We start from the raw sequence: 16467 nt of genomic DNA on the forward strand, positions 1-16467 counted from the left end.
CGGCTTGTCCTCCTCTAGAAACCACAGATCAATGTTTGACTTTCACATCTTTGCAGTTTTTGCCAATACACTTTTTTTTATTTTTTGGTGTACACATATGCTGCCGAGTCAATGAAACTATTCATTGCACATCCCAAGAGTCTCTGAAGAAATGTCCCAGGACGTCCTGCACGGCTGCCTTGTCGATTTCCCCACTCCCATGCCCCCCCACGCCCCCCCCCCCCCCAGTGCCCCAGCACCCCACCGCAGGAAGACACCACTGGTATTAGACCCTGTGCTCTTCGCAAAGACAATGCGCAGATTATCAAAGCATGTTTGATTGCAATGTTCACCGCAAACGCGCGTGGTTAATTCAGACTCGATCATGATGTCCGTAAGAATTTTTTTTTGGGTTAAATGGCATAAATGTAAATGTGTGTCGTTAAACCCGCCACCACCCAACACAGCCAATTAGTAAGGTTTGTCACATAAACTGAACATGCCAATTCGTTACTAGTTCAGCACACCGGTGTGTTCGAGAACAAATCCACAACATTCACAATTCGAAAACGACGTTGCGCCAGTAAATACAGCCAGCATCATCAGGCGGACAGACAGATTTGTGGATAAATCCTCCTGTTTTGTTCTTAAATAGAGGGATACGTGTGCAGTGTAGCAGCGCTAACTGGCGACTAGGGGAAGTAATTACGGGTGCATCCACCAAAGGGAAGATCTGGGGCAAGGGTCGTAGAAGGGAAAATAAGTGGGCCAAGGGTCGTGGAAGGGATCCAGCTTGTGACTCCCAGAACCAGCTAGATGGTTCCAGAAGGGGGGCGTGGCCAGGGCATGGTTGGGCCCAGCAGGAAGGATAAAAGGGGGCGAGAGAGGAAGCTCGAGGCTGTCTATCGGAACAACAACAACTGGCCGTCGCCAAACGTTATCGTTATGTTATTTATGGGCAAATAGTTGTTCACTGTCCAGGAATGCATCATCTACTACTACTGCGTCAAAACGAGGAATTACAGGTGTCAATGTCAAAATGAAGACGACAACGAATCGATGAATCGCGCAGCTAAGGAGAATGCTAACATCCCCTGCATCGTGACCTCAACACCAGAAGCTGGATTGCCAACGTTGAGATCCGAAGTGAATGGATAAGTTCTAGATTTGAAGCTTTCGTGACTGCAAGGATTCATATGCTTAGGTTTTTTCGGTAAAGTCACGTAGGTAAAACATCAAAATTAATAAAAATAAAATAAAAATCACGACGTTTCGGAGGCAACACAAGTCTCCGTCATCAGGTGGGACCGTCACAGCCGGATGACGGAGACTTGTGTTGCCTCCGAAACGTCGTGATTTTTATTTTATTTTTATTAATTTTGATGTTTTACCTACGTGACTTTACCGAAAAAACCTAAGAATATGAATGGATAAGCTGTGAGAGCTGGACCGACAGAAGGGATGCTATCACTCGCAACCCTGCGGACATCTGCCTGCCCCACTGCACTGCCGTCACCCGGCGGCTCGAATCTCGTTAGAGGCAGACCGAAATTCTGCTTCGGTTTCGGCGCCAAAAGTTGAAAAATGGCCTCTTTCGGCATAGTTTCAGTTTCAGGAGAAAATAAAAACATTTATTTCGGTTTACTTTCGGTTTCGGTCGAAAGTATTTGTTTTACTTTCGGTCTGGTTTCGTTTTTGGCCGAAACCAGAAATTCAGTTTTTGGTCGGCCTCTAAACTACACGCGCGCATGCGACTCCGGGCAGCAGTGGCGGTGGTTGATGGCAGACACTCCTCACTCTCTCCGGCGATCGCAAGCAGCGCACACACGCACACTCAAGCAAGGATGGGGGTGAGAGGGGTGTGGTGGTGGTGGTGGTGGGGGGGGATAAGACAGATGACGGAGAAGAATAAGAAAAAAATAACTTCCCCCCCAAAACCACCAAACTAGCGAGCAGCAGCAGAAAGCAGCACACGCGTAGCCAGCACTCGCAGCAGCAGCAGCCGTCCACCAGGAGCACTTTTGTTTGAGCGGCTCAGAGGCTGGGCTCCCACAGGCAGCTCGAGGCACACACCACACACACACAAGTGGGGGCACGCACAGCACACAGACGCGCGCACGCACATCACACTGAGCAGATTATAGCAGCGTGCTGATGCCAACAGTGTGCATACACGCGCACACTCACTCACTAATCCGCCCACCAGCCACACACACACACCAACCCACCCACCCCTCCAATGATCCAATTCAACCCTCCCACCACCCCATCCCACCCCACCTCCTCCTCCTCCACATGGGTTCCACACAGCAGGAGGGGGCTTGGGTGTGCGTGCGTGCGAGTCTGTGACGCGTCTAGAGGCCGACCGAAATTCGGTTTCAGTTTCGGCGCTGAAAGTTGGCAAATGGCCTCTTTCGGCATAGTTTCTGTTTCTGCCGAAGCCAAAAAGTAAACTTTCGGTTTACTTTCGGTTTCGGCCGAAAGTCAATTTGTAACTTTCAGTTTCAGCCGAAAGTAAATTTGTTACTTTGGGTTTACTTTCGGTTTCGGTCGAAAGAAAATTTTTAACTTTCAGTTTCAGCCGAAAGTCAATTTTAACTTTGGGTTTACTTTCGGTTTCGGTCGAAAGAAAATTTTTAACTTTGGGTTTACTTTCAGTTTCAGCCGAAAGTAAATTTTTAACTTTGGGTTTACTTTCGGTTTCGGTCGAAAGTCAAACTTTTGCTTTCGGTTTACTTTCCGTTTCGGCCAAAAGTAAATTTTTAACTTTCGGTTTTGGCCGAAACAAGAAATTCAGTTTCGGTCGGCCTCTAAATCTCGTGCTCGGGGGAGGGGGGGGGGGGCAGGGGGGGGGGAGTGTGAGGTGCGTGGCTCGACTCGTCACACCGAGAGCCGAGCGACCAATGGGCTTCATCTCAACTGTGCCTGGAATCAGCCCAGTAAGCGAGGCCCCTTCATAGGGGTGCCTCTTAGCAAAGCCCCAAAGAGAGTTCCCTTCATGGGGGGGCTCTTAACAAAGCCCCCACACAAGCCCTCCCCCCGACTCCCTTTAACTTCCTATCATCCCGAAGTCTCCACAAACAAAGGCCAATCTGTTAACTAAACTGCAAACATTTTTTATGCTTTATCAGGTAAGGCCCCACTGAGCTACACAGCTCTTTTTCAGGAAGCGATCTGGCTATCACAAAATGATAACTCAACACGCCACGGCTTCAATGCAGCACGGCTCCCACGCGCCCCAGCTACCCTTGCACCACGACTACCCACGCACCTGTATCGCGTTCTCCTGCAGGTTCAGGTAGCGTGTGTTGCTGGACACCCCCTCCGGGACCTCCCGCAGTGACCTCCGCGTGCACTGGACCTTGCTGAACTGCTGGCTGCACGAGCACATGGCCGGGCACATCGGCTGGCCGGAGCCCACTCCCGTCGCGCCCCCCACTCCGGGTCCCCCAGGCACCCCGAAACCTTCTTGCTGAGCCGCTGACATTGCCGGCAGTATCGCGACGCAGGCAATGAGGGTGATGATGACCCCCCACCTTGAACGTGTGGATGATGATGATGATGATAATGACGGTTGTGGTGATGATGATCGTCGAGGGCGAGCTGCCCTCCTGTCTCCAGGGGCAGAGGCCCCGTGTGTGAGGAGAGGCGGGAGGGCCCTCTGGGCAGTGGGGCCCGTGGCTCCGGGTTCAGCCCTAATGGCCCACGGGCCCGACAGGCCTCGGCAGCCGTCACGATCCCCCTGCTGATGATGATGCTGCTGCTGCTTTTGCTGCCCTTCCGGCTGCTGCTGCTGCTGCTGATGATGATGCCGATGATGACAAAGCTGAATTTGCTCCTCCTGCTCAAGATGATGACGCGCGCGTGCAGGCTGCTCTTGCCGAGGCTGTTGTCCTTCAAACGGAGTCACCCATTGGCTTGACACCCGACGGCCGTCTACGCGCCCACGTGGCCTCCTGGACCGCCACGAAGCTTTCAACCGCTGCCCCTGACGGCAGCGTTGTTTCAACCGTCGCAGTCGCCGCTGATGTCGGTGCAGATGCTGCTGCTGCTGCTGCTCCAGTGGTTGGTCAGCCTGCTGCACCCGACACCGTTGACTCAGCAGCCGAGGCCGGTAGCGCTGCCGCAAGTGACGGGCCCAGTCCCGGGCCTTCAACCGTCTCAGCTGCTGCAGTGGCCACGGCCGCCGCCGCCACCACAGGTGCGACCAAGGCAGCGCGAGCGGCGCCCCCGTCGGGCAGAGGCGTCGACGGGGATTGGCGGGGGTTGGCCGCGACCACGCGCCGACGTCACTGGCCCACAAGCTCCTCCTCCCGCCGACGTCATGGGCCCGCAAACTCCTCCCACTGACGTCACGGTCCCGCAAACTTCTCCCGCCGATGACGACGACGACGTCGCGGGCCCGCGAGCTGCTCTCGCCGACGTCGCGGGCTTTCGAATTCCTCCCGGCGACGTCACGAGTCGGCGAGCTCCCGACGACGTCACGATCCAGCGAGCTCCTCCTGCTGACGTCACGAGCACGCCAAGTGCTCCTCTCGCCGACGTCACAACAATGCGAGCTGCTCCTTTTGGTGACGTCACGAGCCTGCAAGCTCCTCCTCCTGCTGACGTCACGAGTCTGCGAGGTCCTCTTGCTGTGTGCGGCCCGAGGCATCATCTCCGGCACAGCGCATTATCCTCGCGGGGGAGGCCAGTTCCCGCCGCCCCGCGGGCCCACGAGGCTCGGGGGACCCAGTGTCTCCCCCTTCCCTCCCTCCCTCCCTCCCACCTTCCCCCACTGCTCCTCCTTCCTCCTGCTCCTCCCCCCCTCCTCCTCCTCTTCAAAGCCTGCGGGAGACGGAATAGAAGCGGGCATATGGGCACAAATAGTCAAGAAACGTCCAATCAGTGGTAACAGATTAACCATTTAAGAATCCATTACAACATTCGCGATGCTCACATCTAATTATGTTGTATGCGTCGTATGCGCATGATGCGCAGTGACACACTCGGAGTAATTGTAAAGAAAGAGAAGCGTAAAACAAGGCAGTACAAATAAACAAAGCGCACACGCGCGCGCGTGCACACACACACACACAACATACATAAATGAGACAGCAAATGAATGTCACTCTCCGAGTCGAATTCTAACCGCCGCACCGTGACGGCGTTCATGGAGGAAGGACGGGCGACAAGAAGGCGGCGTTGATAGAGGGGCCATGAGCCCAAAATATCTCGTCGGTACCACCCGAGGTGGCAGCAAATTTACCGGTGGCATTACATTTCAATTTGTTAACGAGGCCAATAACAGTGAATGACGTGATAACAACGGGAGATGGGTGGAGTTATCAACGTGATTTACTCTTATGAGCCACACGCATTAATGGTTACGGATAGAGTTTTACTACCTTAGACTTCTGTTCTGGCCCATGGTTCTCTGAGCGGAGCTGTGGGGGGAGGGGAGGTGGAGCTGATGGGGGGAGGGGTGTGAGTGGAGGGGGGGAGGGCTGTATACGACGTTTAGCTGCTAGCTACAACCAGCATCATTGGGGAGGTGTCAGAATGTTTACAACTGCTTAGGATTGCTCTCCAACGTTACCGGGGTGCTGAAAGCAGTAGCAAATTAGCACAACTGTTCACATGACAACTTCATTTGTTTTGCTGTGTCGGGTGGGGGAGGGTGTACGACACACAGTTTACTCTCACGCGACCTGACCTAACCCAAACATCAATTATGAAATGTAACATTGGTCGCGAAAGCCTACGCGCCATGGTGGCGGGATGTTAACTACCTCGCCGGGCAATGGCGGAGTCAGGATTTTCAGGTAGTGGGGCAACCCCTCCAGCAGTAAAGACTTGTCCCTTGCTTTTTATTCGACGCGTGTGCGGCGATGGCGCAGCCATCGATCGAGGGTCGAATTCGAACCGCGTGTGATCGGCATCGCGCTCGCTGAAGGTGAATGCCTTCAGGGAAGTCGTGTACTGTATACGCAACTCCGCACAATTCTGTGAGTCACTTATAACCGCTTTGCCATTACTTTTTGCCAATTATGGACTCAGACTATTGTCCTATCATCTCCGCCAGTGTCATCGGGTACACAGGAGGTCGTGTGTTCGATCCCGAGCCTGACGCCTGCTGCTGTATATTTGGAGTTTGTGTGTCTTTCTCTCTCCCAGTGGTCACGTGGATTTTTCTCTGGGTCCTCCGGTTTTCCCCTCCACATTTAGAATCAACATCACGCGTTTAGAGCATTTGGGCTATACATTTCCACATGAACACATTCCTGCGGAGGGAGCTGGTAGGAACTTTGGGTTGCTCGGTCAATGGCCAGGTTCAACGGCGGCGTGGTGTATTCCGCAAATATGGCCGACTGTGAGGGCGGGCACAAGCCGGCGTGAGTAGGTTAAACATTGAGTTTTATAAGGGCACCACGGGGTGACCAGCCCCTCCCCACCCAGCCCCAACCCTCCCACCCCAACCCAGCCCCACACTCCCCACCCAGGCCCTCCCCACCCAGGCCCTCCCCACCCTCCACTCCTCACCAAGCCCCTCCCCACCCTCCCCACCCAGCCCCTCCCCACCCTCCCCTCTCCACCCAGCCCCACCCCTCCCATTTTTGGATGCACGACTGACGGACGGACACAATAATCCCCTGTGGGCTGGTGTAACCAGGAGGTTCCTACCAGTATAAGCCACTTTGTTGAGCTATAATTTGTGGCCAGGTCACTTCTGAAAAGAGCTATTATGCAGCTCAGTGGCCCTTGCCTGATTAAAAAGAAACGCACGGTTTGTTGTTTCCACTACACGGAGCGTCTTCCCGGCATCGAGCGTTAAGGATGTCGGTGCCTTGGGGGTCGAGAGAGATACCTATAACTTCGGCGCTGTGTGCGTACGAACCGGGTGTGCTGCTCCAGGAGAAACATCATCATCATCTGAGCGCGTGTACCACACAGCCAGGGCGCGTGCGCACGCACGAGACGAGTCGGAGCAAGTGATCCATCAGCGAGATTGGAAGCGAACGCCTGAACTTGGCAGAGCCAAACTTTCTAGGTCTCGCGATATGGATGACACGTGGCAGCCAGATTACGCTCTACCTTCTCTCTCTCTCTCTCCTCTTAACTCTCTCTCTCTCGTCACGCACGTTCACTTACCACCCTCTCTCTCTCTGTCTCTACCTCTCACTTGTCTTGCAATCCTTCCTAAATCCCTCATTCTCGCTCACTCATTATCGCTTGTTCCATCTCGTTTTTCACTCTCTATCTCTCACTGCGCATTTGATTCATTCCCTCTGTTTCGAACTGCTTTTTGTGTTTAGTTTGTTATTTCAGAGGCGACCTGGCGACAAATGATAGCTCAACGAAGTGTCTTATCATGCGGACATGTACAGCAGCCAATGACTCTAAACGCATGATTTTAAATTAGGAGGGACAAGCAGGAGAACCCGGAGAAAAATCCATGAAAACTCCTAATATACAGGCATCATCAGGGTCGGAATCGAAGCCACAACTCCCAATACACAGACATCATCGGGGTCGGGATCGAAGCCACAACTCCCAATATACAGGCATCATCAGGGTCGGAATCGAAGCCACAACTCCCAATATACAGGCATCATCAGGGTCGGGATCGAAGCCACAACTCCCAATATACAGGCATCATCAGGCTCTGGATCGAAGCCACAACTCCCAATATACAGGCATCATCGGGGTCGGAATCGAAGCCACAACTCCCAATACACAGACATCATCAGGCTCTGGATCGAAGCCACAACTCCCAATACACAGGCATCATCAGGGTCGGAATCGAAGCCACAACTCCCAATACACAGACATCATCAGGCTCGGGATCGAAGCCACAACTCCCAATACACAGGCATCATCAGGGTCGGAATCGAAGCCACAACTCCCAATATACAGGCATCATCAGGGTCGGAATCGAAGCCACAACTCCCAATACACAGACATCATCAGGCTCGGGATCGAAGCCACAACTCCCAATATACAGGCATCATCAGGGTCGGAATCGAAGCCACAACTCCCAATACATAGACATCATCAGGCTCGGGATCGAAGCCACAACTCCCAATATACAGGCATCATCGGGGTCGGGATCGAAGCCACAGCCTCTTGTATCCCAGGCGAGATAGTTACCATCTCGCCACCGTGGCGCGATCTGACCCATAAACCCAAACACCACTATAATGGACAATATAAAAATGGCCACGGAAATTGGCACGAACAAATTAATACGGGCCTGACAACTGGGCACGAGTAAACGCGTGACAAGGTGTACAAGCTAATCAGGGCCGGTAGATTCCGTCCAATCAGGAGGAGGGAGAGGGTCTTTAAGCAGAACGGGGGACAGACTTCGATATCTTCTTGGTTCTTTCGGTAAAGTCACGTAGAAGGAAAATAATAAAATAATAAAATGAGTGAGCGAGAATGAAATAAAATAATACAAATAAACATAATACTTTTATTATGTTTTATTTTTATTATTATTATTAAAATAAAATGTTTACTAAAATAATAAAAATAAAACATAATAATTTTATTATGTTTTATTTTCATTATTTTATTATTTTCCTTCTACGTGACTTTACCGAAAGAACCAAGAAGATGAATCCCTGCAGTCACGAAAGAAGCTTTAAATCGAAAATTAGACTTCGATATCTTTTTCTGATAATTTTCAGAGGGGGGCACTTGGAGGGCACTTTCGCCGATAAGACATTTTGAGACCATCGTTGGATTTAACAGCAGCACGACGATGATGATGATGGGGGGTTATGGACGCACATCAGGGGGCCGTACTGAAGGCCACCAGAGAGGGGGGGGGGGGCAGTGGCCCACGGGGCCTCGCAATGAAGAACACCGCCGGTAATGAATTGCCATTCTCCATCGCGCTCCCTCGACGTTTTCCTCCGCATGTTCTTGTCTCTCGATTGCGGCTCTCTCTCTCTGGCCCGTCTATCTCTCTCTCTCTGCGTGTGATGCGGCTACTGCAATAATCGGGGCTGGCTCAGAGTCAAGACTCAGACGATCAATACATCCGGCGGGTGGGCGGGCGGCGGTGGGGGGGGTGTAAGAGGGTGATGGGAAGTGTGCGAAGTAGGAGAATGGGGAGGGAGTAACAGCAGGGAGGGAGTTCACAGCGGCGGTGGGGGTGAAGAGATGGTGATACGAGGAGTGCTAATGGTAGGGGAAGGAGAGAGATGTCTTTAGTTTGTTGCCCTGCCCCCGCACCTGCGTTTAGCGCGGTCGGGCTACGTACGGTGCGAAGTAAGTTCAACAAATACACATACAGGAGGGAGATGATTAATATTTTGAGATTAAACTATTCTTGTTTTAAACGATTTAATTCGTTTTACTTTACCAGGTAAGGCACCACTGAGCTAAACATACAGCTCTTTTTCAGAAGCGACCTGGCTACAAATGATAGCTCAACGAAGTGGCTTATCACGTGGAAATTTAGAGCAGCCAAAAAGCCTTAAACACGTGACGTTGATTAAACGTTGAGTTTTATAAGGGCACCACGGGGGTGACCAGCCCCTCTCCACCCAGCCCCACCCCTCCCACCCCCCACCCAGCCCCACCCTCCCCACCCAGCCCCCCCACCCTCCCCACCCAGCCCCTCCCCACCCTCCCCTCCCCACCCAGCCCCTCCCCACCCTCCCCTCCCCACCCAGCCCCTCCCTCCCCACCCAGCCCCTCCCGACACGACGGACGGACACAATAATCCCCTGTGGGCTGGTGGAACCAGTGGGTTCCTACCAGTAACATCTCCTAGCCACCGTGGCCATTGTAAGGGGTAGTGTTAGAGAAGCTCTCCTCTCTTCCGTCCTTCCTACCCTACCACAGCAGCCAACTCCCGCACGCGATTGGCCGGTAGCTACGTCGGGGAGGGAGGGAGTGTTCAAGGAGCAGTGGACGATGGAGGAGGCCGTGTGCTCGGTGGCAGATGACGGGGAGCTCTGCATGCTGATATGAGCTACCCGTCGGGGGCCGTCGGACTGCGAGAAGGGCTGCGTGCAGAACGAGAGAGAGCGAGAGAGTGAGCGAGAGAGTGAGCGAGAGAATGAGCGACAGAACGAGCGAGAGAGAGAGCGAGAGAGTGAGCGAGAGAGTGAGCTAGAGGGGGGGGTTACATAAAGCCCAGTTTAAAAAAAAACATTTACGAAATGATGAACGAAACAAAGTGCCGAATACATCGAGCATCTTCTTGTTTCCACTGATCGTAAAAAAAAGAGTGAGCGAGAAAGTGACCGAGAGAGCGAGCGAGAGAGTGAGCGAGAGAGTGAGCGAGAGGTGGGGGTTTACATAAAGCAAAGTTAAAAAAAAATTACGAAATGATGAACGAAGCAAAGTGCCGAATACACCGAGCATCTTCTTGCTTCCACTGATCGTAAAAAAAAGAGAGAGGAGAGAGAGGGAGAGTAAAAGGGAGATGATGAGATTGTGAGAGGAGGGATGCAAAGAAACAGGAGAGGGGGAATAGAAGGGAGATGGTGAAGACGATGATTATAAGATTGTTAGGGTAGGGAGTGAAAGAGAGGGAGAGTGGGTAGATCGCACTTTACACCGTGGTGTCATGCTGAACTTCTTTCGCACCGTACGTAGCCAACCGTGCTAATCGGAGGTGTGGGGAGAAGTACAAAACGCGGTACTAAATAAATTAGTTTTTAACCTACATGATTATTTAAAAGTGCATGGCTCAACTTCTTGGTTCTTTCGTTAAAGTCACGTAGAAGGGAAATAATAAAAATATAACAATAATAAAAGACGTTGTCTTTCCGACAGACCTGTTCTACACCTGAGGACGGCTGCTTGCGTTGTGGCCAAAACGTCGTGAGAATTATTTTATTATGTTTTATTTTTATTATTTTATTATTTCCTTTCTACGTGACTTTACCGAAAGAACCAAGAAGATGAATCCCTGCAGTCACGAAAGCTTTACATCGAAATGCATGGCTCAAGTTGCTTCCGAATATTGGAGGGAAGAGCAGTTCCGGACGGCCGCAGAAGCGCATCTGAAAGCGCGCGATGACGATGATAATGTTGCGTTGACCACCACCGTCTTTGTTCGGTGGCTAAGCCAAAAGCTTGACAGATAGTTGACACCCACAGGCGTTGGGTGGACATGACGGTATGTGGGACGCCCATCGCAGACACGGCTTGCGAAGAGGATCCAACGCGGGCAGGCGCTTTGCACACGCGGAACAGGGTAGAGAAAACCCGGATTCCTACCGGCTGAACATGCCCGTCTCTGCGAACCATTATTACCTTCAGCGATCGGCTTTGGCGCAAACGCCAACGGCAGTAATTGCAGTCGCCGTAAAACTGGCACTTCGCTAAATGTTTTTTTCCGGAGAAAATGATGGCATTGATGGGTTTAGGCGTTCATGTATATGAGTATCTGTCGCTGCAAAAAAATGACGGTAAGTGCGGCACGCTTGCAAAGTTGCCATAATTGAGAGCGCTCGCCAAACTGCCGTTGAATGACTTCTAAGACAGCTTTATAATATTTGCGCTTTGAGCACAGTACAGACAAGTTATATTCTTGCTTTTCGCGGCAATGTGCTTCAGGAGCCAGATGCCAATGTCGAGATCTGCTGACAGCGACGAGAGGACTGCAGCGGAGAGAGAGAGAGAGACAGAGTTCGTGTCGTTTTGCTACGTTTACTGTGTGGGTTTGGGTTTCATTGCCACAATCGCACTCCTGTGGCTTGTGTCTGTAATGTTATCAATACGCGTCTCTCTGTATCTGCGTCTCTATGGGTTTACTATATGGTCCACGGTTTGGGTTGCATGGCCACAGGCGCACAACTGCGGCTTGTTCCTTTAACGAATCTCTGAGTCCCCGTATAACGCAGTGTGTCTCTGTGGGTTTACAGACGGTGTGGGTTCATGGCTCGGGTTGCATGGCCACAGTCGCACCACAGCGTCTCGTGCCTTTACAATTCCATCTTCTTGGTTCTTTCGGTAAAGTCACGTAGAATGGAAATAATACAATAATACTAATAAAACAATATAAAATTATTTTATTAAAAATAATTTTATTAAGAATAAAACAAAACAAAATAAATGTATTATGTTTTATTTTTAGTATTTTATTATTTCCATTCTACGTGACTTTACCGAAAGAACCAAGAAGATGAATCCCTGCAGTCACGAAAGAAGCTTTAAATCGAAATTTACAATTCCAATTAAGAAGATGGTGCGCATCGAGCCTGTTGATATTCCGATGATGCTGTTGACGGTGACACCACCAGTGTCTTCGGGGAGGAATATCAAGGTATCGCAACTATACAAAACGACACACGCACACACACACACATATACACACTGAAACGCAACAATAAATATAACGGGTAACCGATATCTCAGTCATTGTCAGACTGTATCTCGGGACAAATACACGTATCGCGTCGAATCGCGAGAGATTATACCACGGCGACCCTAATTGCAAGGACATTAGCGTCGGGAGAGAGGGTGTGAACAGTGTGGGGGGTGGGGGGGAGCGACCAGATGAAGCGAGTGCCGGGGTAAGGGAGAGAGAGAGAGAGTAACACGTGGTGCAGCATCCTTCGTGGCAGTGAAATTTGTAAATTAAATCCAAATCAATCCTAACCTCCACCCCACCCCCGCCACACACACCATCAATCAACGCTCCGCACCGCCAACTATCGCAGATGTGCGCTGACCACTAAATCTGAACATTGAGCGATCAATGAGGCCGACCCCTGGCCCTGGCCGGCTACAGCGGAGACCTCGCACGTTTTAGCGGAGAGTCAATGGTCCACTGAGACGGTGTATAACGAGACGCGATGCCTGGGTGGCTCTGACTCCTGCACTAATGTTCACAACGGTCGTATCCCATCGCCGAAGCAACGAACCGTATAGAGTACGATACCGAGCTTGACTCCAACAAGCTATGCCACTGTTTTCATAGCGGGGGTGGTGGAGGGGGTCTTTCGCCGATAAGACAAGCGTTTTTTGGTTTGGCCATGTTTGTTTGTTGTAGTACGGAGTTAGACTGATGGCCTTAATCTAAGTTGTCTTGTGGTTGTTGTTGTTGTTGTTTGACTTGCATCCCACTGGGATTTTTGTACACAGCGTTGGTGTACGGTGCTTTTCTGGAATATTTTGCTGTTTTTTCCTGGATTTTCTGTTTGCACTTAGTCACTTTAAGATGTTTCTTGTTCATTTTTTGTTTATTGCGATTGCACCCGATTCAAGAGCCGAATGGCTCACAGGGCTATACCAAATAAATGAAACTGAAAATCAGTGTGAGGGGACCGCCACACATTTGAAATCACTGTTGTGTTTGACAGCCGCACGATGATGATGATGATGGAGGTGACGAGAGGTGTTGTATATCGTCGGGGAGGCCGCACATCAGGGGGCCGCACTAAAGGCCACCAGGGGAGCTTCCAGCGGGCCCGCGGGGCCTTGCAGTGAAGAACAGTGGGCTATAACGTGGCCAAAACACATCCTCGGGTGTAACACGTTTCATAGTCCAGAGAGCAAGAGCCCGCAGAGACCCGGTGACCGTAGAAGGCCTTCGTGCCAAACAAAAAAAGCCTTTCTCTGGCTGAGGCCATCAAGGTCCCGAGATCTGAAAAACCAAAACGTCCAGTGGCGATCACTCCCTGGTGTCGAGACCTAAACAGGGACCTAGTAGACATTATTCTTTGGTTCTTTCGGTAAAGTCACGTATAAAGATAAAATAATAAACTAACCTAGCAAAAATTTCGAAATGTAATGCAATGCAACACATTTCGAAATTTTTGCTAGGTTAGTTTATTATTTTATCTTTATACGTGACTTTACCGAAAGAACCAAAGAATAATTCCTGCAGTCACGAAAGCTCCAAATTAAGTTTGAACCGAGTAGACATGCCAACGTTAGCTCGTGGTTAGTTCACAGTTGGGCCAACATTAGCACGTGGTTGGTCCAACATTAGCAAGTGGTTTGTCCAACGTTGGTCCAACGTTCCACATTTACTTGGGAAGCTGTTTCGTCCCGGCGTTTTGCGCAGCGGCGAAGCAGCCTACGTGTGCGAGGTCTTCTGAACACGTCTTACAACTTCGGCTGAACACCTTCTGAGTTTAACGCCCATTAGCAAGGGATGAGCCTCTCCAGACCCGGCCAATCGGGTGCCGTGGTGGCGAGATGTTAACTACCTCGCCTGGTATACATGAGGTCATGCGCTTAATTCCGCCTGTATATTTGGAATTTGCACGTTCTCCCAGTGGTGGATTTTTCTCTGGGTCCCTCCACACTTCGATGCAGGTATTTAGAGTATTTGGCTGCTCTACATTGTCCACGTGATGATGAAAAGCCACTTCACCACCATTGGAACCTCATTTGCCAGTAGCAAAATATGATAATTGCTTTTTTACCCTTTTATCTGGCAACAAAACTACTGGCTACTGGCAAATGAGGTTCCAATGGTGTAAATGCTTACCCCGAGCTCTCATACTCTGATGGTGCATTGTCTTTGAGTTGTGCGCCTTTTGGCGTCATCTGGTCCAACACCATGTGAGACTAGGCTCTAAGGAAAGCTGTCTCGGGTGTGTACCAATCAATTTCAAGGACAGTGCATACATTATCAGAGTTATGTTTTTTGTTGTTTGCATTCCGACTGCAGGTATTGTGGTCAATGCAAACATGACTCCTTGTAAAAAAGGTGTCAGTTTTGTTTCCAGATAAAAGGGTAAAAAACCAATTATCATAAGACACTTCGTTGAGCTATCATTTGTGGCCAGGGCCGCTTCTGAACAGCAAGAGCTACTTGGATAGCTCAGTGGGCCTTACCCGGTTAATATATATACTTTAAAAAATGTGTTTACATTCTAGACTTTAAGTTTTCGTGACTGCAAGGATACATACTCTTTGGTTCTTTCGGTAAAGTCACGTAGATGAAAAAAATGAAAATAACTAAATTAAATCACGACGTTTCGGAAGCAACACAAGCTTCCATCATCAGGTTGAACAGGCTGTTTCAGGTGGATCAGGCTGTTCCACCTGATGATGGAAGATTGTGTTGCTTCCGAAACGTCGTGATTTAATTTAGTTATTTTCATTTTCTTATTTTTATTATTATTTTCATCTACGTGACTTTACCGAAAGAACCACAGAGAATGTGTTTACAGTTTGAGTTCCGTAGTAATCTGCCGGTCTTTATTGTCGACACCCTGGCGAGGTGATCCTAGCATAAATCGAACGTCGTTCCCCCCTCCTTTCGCAAGAACGAAGCGTCTGTTGCTGCCCCCCACAACCCGCCGCTTATCCGGTCTATGAATTACAATCGTCGGTCACCGTGACGCGACTCCCCTTTGAAAATCGCACAGCGGATAGCGGCGCCCCTCTCCCGCCAAAAAAAACCGCCTCGACGCCGTCGACAAAACGAAACCCCAGAATTTAAAAATATTATCCCGTTAAATGTGTTGCTCGCGAATGTCGGTCTTCAACAAAAACCGTAGACATTTTACCTCACGAAGCGTACGTAACTTGCCCCCCGACTCGTGTACCAGGCGTTACGTTGATTATCAATCGACCCCGCGCCTATAACCGCGCCACCCACCCTCCTGCAACTTCTAATCTATGTTTACAAAAGCCGTACAGCAACACTTTCTATACGAAACCAACCCACAACACACCCGCCATTCTCCCTCGCAGTAACTGTTAACGCCGTGTTAAACATCACCCGCTAGCTATACACACGTTACCCGTTTCATCATCATCATCATTTATCGCCCCGAAATATATTGCGCGTATTTCTTTAAACGTCGTTATTAATATCGCTACGGCGACGCAAACCATTATTGTGTTTTATTGCAACAATTATAATTAATCAAATTCATTACAAATTAATTGCATCGGGATCTCCCCGGGGGCTGGGGAGGCTGAACAATAAAAGTAAACCTCATTTAATGTCGAGTCCGTTGATTTGTTTGTTGTTGTTGTTTTTAACAACTGAATCCTCCACACGCGAGAGGCCCTCTTTCAACCGCGTCTCTATCACGTTCACGTTGTGGGCATGTCTCCCCACAACCACCACCACCACCACCACTAATGTCGTCTCGCTATCATCATCATCATCATCAACATCATCCGTGGACCCGAACCAGGGTCGGATTAAGGAAGGTTCTTGTAGACCAGGAGTGGGGAACGTCCGTCCCGTGGGCCGTACGAGGCCCACGGAACCATTTGGTGTGGCCCTGCCAATTTGGTGTGGCCCTGCCAATTTGGTGTGGCCCTGCCAATTTGGTGTGGCCCTGCTAATTTGGTGTGGCTCTGCCAATTTGGTGTGGCCCTGCCAATTTCGTGTGGCCCTGCCAATTTGATGTGGCCCTGCCAATTTGGTGTGGCCCTGCCAATTTGGTGTGGCCCTGCCAATTTGGTGTGGCCCTGCCAATTTGGTCTGGCTCTGCCAATTTGGTGTGGCCCTGCCAATTTGGTGTGGCCCTGCCAATTTGGTGTGGCCCTGCCAATTTCGTGTGGCCC

The 16467-nt window shown here is 50.4% G+C and overlaps 1 protein-coding gene across 2 annotated transcripts in view; it reads right to left on the reverse strand.

The window, feature by feature from the left end:
• LOC144942353 (uncharacterized) overlaps positions 1 to 16467 on the reverse strand; it is a 273147-nt gene that overhangs the window by 19589 nt on the left and 237091 nt on the right. For both annotated transcript variants that reach the window (XM_078869177.1, XM_078869176.1), the window contains exon 3: positions 3251 to 4806. In XM_078869177.1, the coding sequence (XP_078725303.1) occupies positions 3251 to 4636 (1386 nt within the window). In that variant the 5' untranslated portion in view covers positions 4637 to 4806. The remainder of the gene's footprint in view (positions 1 to 3250; positions 4807 to 16467) is intronic.

The sequence above is a fragment of the Lampetra fluviatilis genome, chromosome 27 (genome assembly GCF_964198595.1).
Source record: "Lampetra fluviatilis chromosome 27, kcLamFluv1.1, whole genome shotgun sequence".
Lineage (NCBI taxonomy): Eukaryota > Metazoa > Chordata > Hyperoartia > Petromyzontiformes > Petromyzontidae > Lampetra > Lampetra fluviatilis.